The 10,828-nt window shown below is 42.9% G+C and overlaps 1 protein-coding gene across 7 annotated transcripts; it reads right to left on the bottom strand.

Moving 5' to 3' along the window:
• Window positions 1-1,791: 1,791 nt before the first annotated feature.
• Window positions 1,792-6,381, bottom strand: LOC147884048 (cryptochrome-1-like). Of its 7 annotated transcripts, none has more exons than XM_087398267.1 (7): window positions 6,283-6,381; window positions 5,657-6,053; window positions 5,309-5,533; window positions 4,493-5,199; window positions 3,634-4,389; window positions 2,756-3,525; window positions 1,792-1,979 (listed from the first exon to the last, which is right to left on the bottom strand). In XM_087398267.1, the coding sequence occupies exons 2-6, from the start codon at window positions 5,961-5,963 to the stop codon at window positions 3,439-3,441; spliced, it is 2,082 nt and encodes a 693-aa protein (XP_087254393.1). In that variant the 5' UTR covers window positions 5,964-6,053; window positions 6,283-6,381; the 3' UTR covers window positions 1,792-1,979; window positions 2,756-3,438. The 7 variants fall into 7 exon arrangements, with proteins under 7 accessions (XP_087254393.1, XP_087254396.1, XP_087254394.1 ...); XM_087398270.1 differs by having other exon boundaries at window positions 2,756-2,913; window positions 3,040-3,525; window positions 5,657-6,375; XM_087398268.1 differs by having other exon boundaries at window positions 2,756-3,335; window positions 3,415-3,525; window positions 5,657-6,375.
• Between the last annotated feature and the right edge of the window lie 4,447 nt (window positions 6,382-10,828).

Genomic DNA, 10,828 nt, shown 5'->3' with positions numbered 1-10,828 from the left:
AAATTTGGATCAACCTGATCCAAAATCATGTTTTGATTCCTTTAGATTGGGTACACCAAAATAAAATCAACTTATATTTCTTTAGATTAGGTACACCAAAATATCATCAACTTAGACTACTATAAAATTGTTGCGTGGAATGACCAAAATATGTTGTTCATAAAGCATGGATAATGTCTCTAGAGTCATTCATCAAGTCAAAGGTAAGAATGTTCAATTCCATGAATCGCACCATTTGCATCATAGTTTTCTCCACATTCTTGATGGCTATGCAAATATGGTAGTAATTTGAGCAAGGTCAACTTGGTGAAGTATTAGGCATGCATGAGTTGGTCAAAAAATCCCCACATGTTTGCCAATATCATATACTTGATAGTGAGTCAGGAAGGAACAAGGTGGTGGTGCAAGAAGATCCTGTAGAGACACTTCATGTGGAGGATGTGGAGCACACTAAACGACGCCAACACAATGAAGAGCTTCTTGGTGATTCTCTATCTGGTAGTGAGAAGCTCGAGTACTTGGATATGCTAGATGATTTTCCATGTCTCTTTGCTCTTAAGTGCTTGGTAGTTTTTAAAAAAACAAGGCACCATTAGAAGACTTGGAGGGATATATGAAGCTTGCCTGAAAGAGTTCTTATCATCTTTTGTTCAAGGTTTTCCTTGTGGGTTAGCCAATATGCATCCTTTGCAAAATGATTGGTTGTGACATACATCTCAACAAGGGAGTAGTTTATGCGGTAAAGCCTCAAGAATCACATTTTCATATTCACACAATAGAGCATCCATATGTATGTGGGAGGTTAACGTAAGTAATTTGAGATGAGGGCTATGATACCCATAGATGATTTTGGCCAACCACGGCTAGGTGAGAATACACATCCTCACTCAACATTGCCCACAAATTTTCCTATCTGAGCAAATCTTTGCAACTTTATTCCTTATCTCCGACACTGAATATTTGATGGGAATCTTTGCAACTTTCTTCCTTATTTCCAACACTGAATATTTGATGGGAATCTTCCTACATTTGAAAGCACTATTGTGGTAGCGCATCTTCTTTTGTTGCAATGAGAGTAAAGCTAGGGCCTGTCTTCTTTTGCTTAGTGAGAGTAACATTGGGGACCCGAAAGCATACCATAATTAGCATCAACAATAGCATTCACCATTTCCTCTTCAGCGTACATGCTCTTCACTCATCTCTTTAATGTACTTGTAATGGAGGTGCACCAGAATGACCATTTGTGGTGGGTACCATAGTATGAGGGGAAATTGAGGTGTAGGATTTGGGAGGAAGCATATGGATGATGAGAACTTGGTATCTTGGAAACAATCTTGTTGTGTCGAGACATGGATCAATGCTCCTGAGTCCTTTCATGCTCCCTCTATTCATGGTTGTTGACAAAAGCGACCAATAATGATAGATCGTGCGACGTGCATATTTTCTCTAATAAAATTTCAGAATTATCTCATTCATTTCATATTTCATGTGGAAAAAATGCCCAAATGCTTCACTTTTCTTTTTCATAAAAGACACCCAAACTTTTCTGCTGTAGTCATCAATAAAGCCGCATGGACAACTAGTTCTACAGAACTTGCCAATTATTTCTTTTTCCCTCTTGAAATATACTTCTATGAAGTATGAAAGAAACACCTAAGAGAAGAAACTCAAGGCATAGATACAATGACATACTGGTGGTAGCTAGAAGCTTGAAAACAAACAACACAACAATGATGTCTAAAACACAATATGCTTTCAAAGTTTGGCTACAAATAAGTTTGTAGGCTGAACATTATTCCAACGCTGGGAGTGAGTCATTTCTGCAAGGCAATCAGGTCTAAATAGAGAGAAACAACAGTAGAGTATAGTGGTCCACATTGATGAAGCAGCCGCCCTTTGGTGGCCTTGTCCCCAAGAGGTACATCCTGAGCTTTTGGTACCTATTCAAGAACCCTAGAACATGTCCAACTCTGCCATACCTAATGCAAAATTTAATGATCTGTCATTCCCTGACAACATCAGAACAGCATATTACAAACGCGATGCAATGGACTTATGAGCACACATCGACTCCATTATCCCACGTAGAATAAATACTAGTACTGGCCTACTGATGCGAGCATGTGTAGCCTAGCTATGGAATTGATGTGTCATTTTACACATGTCCGTAACATCAGTCAATAAGCTCCAAACAAGGTGAATGATATATGTATCATTCATTAGGCCTGCTTGTATATGGGTGAAATGCCCAAGAGAGCGCATAAAATTGGAGGCCCAAGGGAAGGAGATTAAGAGTGTGCAAAGAGGAGTACATGAGAATGGCCCAAAAGTCATACAAGGGGACCCAAAATCATCAATACTCTACAAGTGCACCAACCACAAATTAACACCTAAGAGAGCATAAATAATAACAAAGATTTTATTTTCCCCATCTCAAAACCACAACCTTCACTAAGGCTACCTACAGCAGGCCAAAAATGTATTCAATGGAGATTGAAGACATGTCTTACAATGCTTAATATCAACTACGGAGACCTTGGTGCTTGAAACAATTTCTCAACCAGCACACAATTCATATAAGGCCAACAATGTGAACTGTGTGGACAGTTAGTTGGGTCAAAGCTTACTACACTGACAGGCCCTTAAAGACTCTTATACTTCAGACTCATCCATAGCAGTCAATTGAAAAACTGCCTATACCATGTTCATTATTATCCAAAGATAAATCAAATGGAGGAATCCAAGTAAGACTTACATCCATGTTGTAATCGTATAGCCCGTCCTGCATAAAAAGACAGGCCAATACTATAAATACTGTACAAATGTACATTGGTCGCCTGCCAAATACATGATCATGAGGCATATGCCATTAAAACAGCCACAAATCAAGGCCTGACTACAAATTTTCCTTCCCTGCAAGAAAAGAAACCCTGATCATTGCATGAAGACTAGAATCCCCTATTGTACACCCTTATTTGAACTACCTTTTTCGTACATGAACAAAATGCTTGGAAGCTCAAAGTTCCTCACTACAGTGACCTTGGTAAGAAGCATTGCGTTCCCGTCCTTGATCAATTCAAGTTGTAGAAGACTTGCAACAAGCTGACATTTTGAGCACTAACCACATGCCGAGACACTCACACCCAGCTTCAACTTTACAATACACAAGAAAAGTTCAGCTCCCTTTTTCTAACTCTGCCAGTGGTGTAACTAGCACAAAGTCAAACATCTCCACCCCAAGGGAGACATAACTTCTGTGATAGTAAGCTGTGTTTGATATATGGCCCTCAACTTAGCCAACAGTATGTGGCGCTCCATAAAAAAAGCTTACAGCCCTGCTTAGAACACACAAGGGCTCTTAGTGCTGCTGATTTGCTCGATAGATCCACAGGTATGGCAAGGCCAAATTTTAACTGACCTTCCAATGGATTCACTCTCTCAACACAGTGAACCGAATCTCCTGGGTTTATGTTGACAGTGAGCTTGTCTGCAAGTTTCACTCAGCCAAACCCCGCCCCAAAAGCACTTATGTCAAAAACAAAAAAAGCACAGCATATGAAGCAAATCGATACATTCCAGTAATCCATGCAAGACAATCTGAAACTTCACAAGCAGCACTAAAATTCAAATTACCTTGGTTGCCACAATGGCATCAAGATTTACCATGGGCCGTGAATGGATCTGTCTCCTGGACAAAATATTGTGCTGCAGCTCTGGTACTGCCAAGGAACCATTTTGCGGCATCATAGAATAAACTGGCAGACTACCTGTTGCCTCCCTGCGTACACAGGATGACTCAGCAGTCGAGCCACTGTCATCATTCTGACCTTGCAATGGAACTGCTAATGGCAGCAACCTTTGTCCCTGTACCTCTCCAGTGAAGTCAGATTGTCGGCCAAATGCTTCTCTTTGGACATACTCCCTTCGCACTGGTCTCTGCTGCTCAGCTCCATAACCTGACATTACTGTTCTCCCCCTTTTTATGGGCATACTTGGAACTAGCTGATCATGGGGAGATTGATCTGACAAGTTCTCCCTGACTACATGGGCTTCACCTCTGTTTATGTCCATATTATCAGGAGGATCCGTTTCCATACCTTGAACTCCTGTATTGTCACCTAACCCTTCTTCCGCGCCATTTGCCATGGCTGCTTTGTATGCTGCCTCCTTTTCCCACATAATTGTAAGACCTCGCTCTAGACGTTCTTGTGCTACAGCAATCTCCACTATTGGCCTCGGATAGTTTGATCCAAGTTCAATTCCGGCAGCACGTAGCACACTTGGAGGTGCATCCCATGGATGATGTATCCATTCAGTCGGTAAGCGGGACAGCTCAGGCAACCACCTCCGCACATATTCCCCATAAGGATCAAATCTGTATCCTTCGACCTGCCATGATGTGCGACGTGACAATCAGGAACATATAAGAAGACTGCAGTACATGACCAGAACAACATAGCAAGAGAATAACTTCTGCTCGCATCAATCCTACCTGTGGATTGTCCATTCGATCTAATGGATAACCATCTGGCAAGCTTCCCGAGATATACTGCCATCCCAAAATGTCGCTCTCCAGATCAGCATCCAGCAGAGTATCCCAAAAATACTTCATCCCCCAGCGCCAGGGAAGCTGTAGAAATTTCACACAGAAACAGGAGACAATCATGCGAATCCGATTATGCAACCATCCAGTTGCCCAAAGTTCCCTCATTCCAGCATCCACAAGGGGATATCCTGTTCGGCCCTGTCTCCATGCCTTGAAATACCCTTCATCGACCCGCCATGGGAATAATTTCAAGTTTGACAATAAAGATCTTTCATGTGTGAAAGGAAAGTTGAAACACAGATACCTGGAGTACTCTCTCAATCCAATCGACCTGAGAAACAAATTCGCACCTTGTTCACCCTCTAGATTTCCCACTTTCACCCATAGCATCTGTTTCATGCGGACCTGGTGAAATAATTTCCGAACACTTAGCTCCCCATAGTGCAGGTGAGGTGAAAGCAGAGAAGTTGTATTGCTATCTACTTTCTGCCTGTTACTGCCGTAGGCCAGTAAAGCCCCGTTCACAAAAGTTTCCAGGGCCCTATCCGCATTAGCCCATCCAGGAGTCCATGCTCGTGCTAATAAGGCGTTGCTGCCTTTCTCTAGTTCGTCCTCAAGTTCCAGCTCCTCTATCGAACAACTCGAGATAGGTCCTATAGTAATGAGCAGTCCATGAGAGCAGAATCACAGAATCGCAACAGAAACTACATTCGGAAAATAATAGACCAAACAAAATGGCCGGAACAGCTTTCTTGCCGGCACCTAAGAATCTTGACAGACGCTTGGGAGGTAGAAGTGGCGCCTCCGGCTCGACAGGCATATCCAGGCATGTTTCCCAGTACACATCGAAAGTTGTGAAAGGCCTGCCTTGCTCGTCAGTGACTTCCCATGGCTCGTAGAGTAGATCTGCGTTGAAGGTGTTCACCAAGATCCCGGCTTTGGAGAGTTCTTGCTTCACTCTTTGGTCCCGTACAAGGGAAACGGGATCTGCCATCCGAGACGCACGTTGTTGAGGACAAAGTAGTAAAACTTGCAGTTCATCTTTTCGAGCTCCTCTATAACCTTCAATCCTACCGGAAAAAATAGTACAATTCACAGAACAGAACTAACCATAGAGGTGATTGTAGAACAATTGAGTCGCTCCTGTGTCCTTGACAATTTTAAGAAGTTCCGACAGAGCATCCCCGGATCGTCGTGTCACCAAAGGCGCGTTCAGACTCCTCAGAGACTCATCGAGGTGAATTAAGCTCTGCTTCAGCCACCATCTGGTGACCCGCCCAGGAAGAAACTGGCCTTCATCTTCAGGAGACCATATGAAAACCGGGATAACGGTTCCCGCTCTCGCCGCTGCAACGAGGGCGGGGTTATCCTCTACTCTCAGATCTCTGCGAAACCAAACAACCGTGCATGCTGCCATCGTGCCGGACAGATTCAATCCGCTCTTAAATTTCGGCCTGCAGACTTAGGAAAATGCATCCAAGCAAAGCTCTAAACCAAGAGCTTCGGGCTGCAACCCGGGGAAAACCGTCCGATGAGCAGAATTCTAGCAATTTTCAACACTTAGAGACGTCTCTCTCAAATGCTAGAATTGCATTCCTCTCTTTTGACTTCGGCAGATTGTGTTCTTCATTTCCTCGAATCGCCGGACTTTTCATATATGAGCAGGCCGAAAGTCAACATCGGTCACAACGGAGGGCTACAGTTGAACAACGATTGAGAGAATTCAGCACACGAACCTGTTAAGCTCGGATTTAGAATCCACTCCATCCAACGCAAGGAAAGCCATTTGCGGATCTGTGGCATGAGCTCATGACAGCCAAAATGTTGAAGTGAATTTGGAGAGAGGTGGAGGAGAAGATGACGATTCCACTCTTTAATTAATCCCGCCATTAATACGCAGTATTAGTATTTGTATTATCTTAATTGCACCCCATGCTGACGTGTCCGCATTCCCTTGCACGCTGGTGTGTCCGCCTCCTACAAGTAAGCTCTGTCTCTCTGCACTCGCGTGATGAGAGAGAGAGAGATGCATGCATACATACATATCACATGCATCCATACATACATACTTGCATCATCATATATGTGCATGTGTAGATATAATGATGTATGTATGCATACATGTGTCATCTCTCTCTCTCTCTCCCCACACACTCTCTCTCTCTCCCTCCCTTGGGGAGGCCTGGTTATTCTTGAGTGTGCATACTACCCAAGGATCAATATGCATTGAATCGGGATCCACTCGAAGGTTGGGTATAATGCTATGACTACCCTTGTTGGAAGAGTATATTATTAACTGGTCATGGTTGGAGGTGAGATAGTCATGGTGGAAATTGTTAAGAGATATGGCCACATGGATAGTGCTGCCATAGGACGTAGTATAATCATTACCTCCATTATGAAGCATTAAGAGAAATCATGGACCAGAAAAAAGAGCAATAAGAGCGGACTGTTTTGGAGGATTGATGAATTTGTGACAGAAGAGTTTTTGAATGGTGGTCCTTGATTTTTGCGCATGGTGGACCTTACTCTGCCTTTCATAATGCGCAGCGATTCATAGTGAGGAACGGCAGAATTCAGGAACACTTTGCTTGAACCTGCAGCTGGCAGAAATGGAGCGCCAAGCCGACCAAAGATCACGAAGTTGGGGAGAGTCTTGGTTTTCGGTCAGCACATGAACAAGGCAGCCCACAAGGAGAGACCTTTGCTCATGAAGTAAAGACACATGCAGCCCAACGACCGAGATCTAGAGCTGGATGCTCGAGGTGCTGCTTGAAGTGCAGAGGCATTCACCACTACCGTCTACGTTTGCGCTGCCTTCCGTGTGTATGTATGTTTGTGTGTGGGTGTGTGAGTGTGTGTGTGTAATGCTGCAACGCAACCACTCGGCTTTTACTTGACACTTCCTCTAATCCCTACTCCTGCCATTACGAGAGGCTTCTGAAGGTCGACAGACCCTTTCAAATCAGTACAATCGATGTTCCAAGGGAGGAAGCTCGATGTCTTTTGCCGGCCTCAGTTCGATTGACAGTAAGGAGCTCTGATATTGGTAAAGCCTAGGGGCTCCCTTGTGTTGTGATTGCTGTTGAGCTCCACATTGTTGGCTGCCTTGATTCCTCTACGAGATTCGTGACTACGCTTCCTGATTTTTGCTTTGAGCCTCTAGTATGGGCGCTCAGAGAGATTACATAGGAGGGGATGGCCGCACTTGGCTGCACGCTAATATGCTTAGGGGAATTACAACAAGCCTCCTTCATAGTGGAGTACCCTGCTAACAAGGAAGATCCCACCCTCGGTACTCGGAGTAACCTTATGCTAATAAGATCTGTGTTGCATGCTTTTATCAGTTAGGGACCGGGGTGGAACTCTCTATCAAAAACGGATAAAGACGAATAATAGTTGACGACGGACGTATGTTGTGGCTTCTACAAACTTTTCTAACTGCGGCTGGCATCCCTCTAATTTTGATGAATGTTGATCCTTATAAAGCTCATTCTCTAGACTCTTAGAAGCAAGCATCTCCAGTGTAAGCCTGATTAGAAGCGCGGACATTATTCCCATGTAGATTTTTTAGAAAAATCAGGACCATGAATGTTGGTACCAAAAGCTCATCGAAAGTTGTGGACACCCCCAATGACTCCAAATATGTTGCTTCTCAATATATGGTTTGGGACGAAACTATACAAACTACTTCCAACCGCCCTTTATGTGAATATTTCGCACGAGGTTACTGTCTTTAGATATGGAGTCCACTGCGCTGTATGTACACCTGGGTTCATCTGTGAGTCCCTCTACTTTGGATGGTGGCCTATTATGATCATACTTTGGTCTTGCAGATCATACTTTGGTCTTGCAGGACGAACTAGAGTCTTTTAAGTCCTGACCATATATATTGTATGAGAGGGAGTAGGCTTTAAGCATGGGATAGTTATTTTAATATATGGCTTGAACCATGGGATAAGTATTTTATGGACACTAAATATATATGTCAAAAAGAGAATTTCTATGGAGGGCTCGGAAATCCATTTAGAAGATTAAGATCTTGGAAACTACTAAGAGAATAAAGACTATTTGTGGAGGACTTTTTTGAGTCGTATATTGTTTAACCTTTGTTTATTACCATTCATTCATATAGATTGCCCATGACCATTTACGTGTATTTCTAGCTCATATGTTTACTTTGGACACTCACTTGTGATTATTTCGGTGACATTCTAAACATTGGGGTCTATACCTATACTTCCTAAGACAAGGGAAAGTTTCCTCCCTTAGATTCCTTAAGGGATATATTAATTTTCTTTGCCCACTTACTAGAAAAGAAATGATGGGAGAATGATGGAATGTATAGGATATTTACTTTATGGACGTAGAATTTAGGAGAATTCTCTTTTAAAATTGTCTTAAAAGATCTTGGGCATGGAGGTAGAGGATCATGCTCTATGGATTCTTAAGGTGGGAATTAGGGATATCTGTATAATTATAATACCCACCCTTTAGAATACCCTTGATGCCTTGATTATTACTTATGGCATGGGAGATGACTTAAGGACTATTTGCCATGTCTTTTTGCATAATGTTGCCACATAATCTTTTGCAGGTAAGTTAATTGCTCAGGTCTATTATACTTGATTTGTGATTGTGACTAAAAATTTATCATTCCATTTTTTCCTAATGAATATTACTTAAACTAAGGCAATAGTTCGACCCAATTCATTGTGATGGGTGGATTGCTGCCCTCACTTGGATTGTGTGTCGGAGCTGCGGGAATGCGGTTGGTGGGATACACACACACACACACACACACACACACACACACACACATCCCCTTTGGGAGGCTTGGTTATTCTTGAGTGTGCATACTACTACCCAAGGATCAATATGCATTGAATTGGGATCAACTCGAAGGTTGGGTATAATGCTATGACTACCCTTGTTGGAAGAGTATATTATTAATTGGTCATGGTTGGAGGTGAGATAGTCATGGTGGAATTGTTAAGACATATGGCCACATGGATAGTGCTGCCTTAGGACTTAGTATAATCATTACCTCCATTATGAATCATTAAGAGAAATCATGGACCAGAAAAAGAGCAATAAGAGGGGATTGTTTTGGAGGATTGAAGAATTTGTGATAGAAGATTTTTTGAATGGTGGTCCTTGATTTTGCGCATGGTGGTCCATACTCTGCCTTTCATAATGCAGGTTTTTGAGTCAGCAACTCCTAGTGAGGTTTGACAGAATTCAGGAGCACTTTGTTTGAAGCTGTAGCTCGTAGAAATGGAGCACAAAGCCCATATAGTTTGAGGAGGGGTCCAAAGATCACGAAGTTGGAGAGAGTACTTGGTTTTCAGGCAGCATAGGAACAAGGCAGTCCACAAGGAGAGACCTTTGCTCTTGAAGTAAAGACCTATGCAGTGCAACGACCGAGATCTAGAGCTTGATGCTCAAGGTAGGTAAGGTAAAAACCGCTTTCCGTATTCAATTCCCCCCTTCTTACCTTTAATGACCTAAACTTACTTGCTTTGGTCCAATTACTCTCTTCAATTTCCCTTTGAAAACTTATTTTATCATCACTATATTTTTGAGTAACTTTATTAATTTCTTTTCAGTAAGAACTCTTATAATTTCCTATTTCTAGCTATTTTACGATCCCCCCTTTTTTTCATATACCTTGCCCTTTAAAATTCCCTCCATAGTAATTGAAAATTAATTCTTTATCCCCCTACCCCCCCCTCTCTCTCTCTCTCTCTCTCTCATGGACCCCTAATTTTTATATCCCTAGTCTTTGCCTAACTTTTTCCTTTTTTCTCTCTCTACCTAACTACATGTTCTCTAACCTAACCAACCGCCCAAACCCGCCCTCCCTCCCTCCCCTACTACCTCTCTCTCCCTCATTACTTTGACTCCCAAATATTTCTATTCCCTGACTCCTCACACACCTCTAACTCTCTCTCTTCCTTGGATGCCCGGCTCCCTCGCCTACTTAAATGCCATACCATCCCTCCTACATTCAATCATTCCTGTTCAGTTTTCTCCACCATTCGGCCAAAACACTCCCTTCCTCCGCCTCCCACCTATCCCGTCTCGTTCCAATATTGCTGTTGCTCGAGATCCGCAACTTTTGCTCTAGCTTTTGAGCCTTATCCCCGGTGCCGTCCCTTTTCTCTCCCTTGCCGCATCTTAATTACTGCCTTCTTTGTCCTTGTGGTCAGTTCTTGCTTTGTGTCCCGTGATGCAGTTAGCCCCAACCATCCGTACGTGTGCTATCTCGGTAGAGACAGA

Source organism: Dipteris shenzhenensis, chromosome 27 (assembly GCF_047967505.1).
Source record: "Dipteris shenzhenensis isolate YYH24624 ecotype China chromosome 27, Dip_SZ_1.0, whole genome shotgun sequence".
In the NCBI taxonomy this organism is placed as follows: domain Eukaryota; kingdom Viridiplantae; phylum Streptophyta; class Polypodiopsida; order Gleicheniales; family Dipteridaceae; genus Dipteris; species Dipteris shenzhenensis.
Note: the sequence above shows the minus strand (reverse complement) of the source record. Positions and strands in the feature narration are given on the sequence as shown.

What these genes read in the sequence shown, in the direction of transcription:
- LOC147884048 (XM_087398267.1), bottom strand. Translation starts at nt 5,963, where the DNA reads ATGGCAGCATGCACGGTTGTTTGGTTTCGCAGAGATCTGAGAGTAGAG. An exon ending in GTTCTACAATCACCTCTATG is followed by an intron (nt 5,534 to 5,656) that starts GTTAGTTCTGTT and finishes CTCGGATGGCAG; the next exon opens with ATCCCGTTTCCCTTGTACGG. An exon ending in GCGTCTGTCAAGATTCTTAG is followed by an intron (nt 5,200 to 5,308) that starts GTGCCGGCAAGA and finishes TCATTACTATAG; the next exon opens with GACCTATCTCGAGTTGTTCG.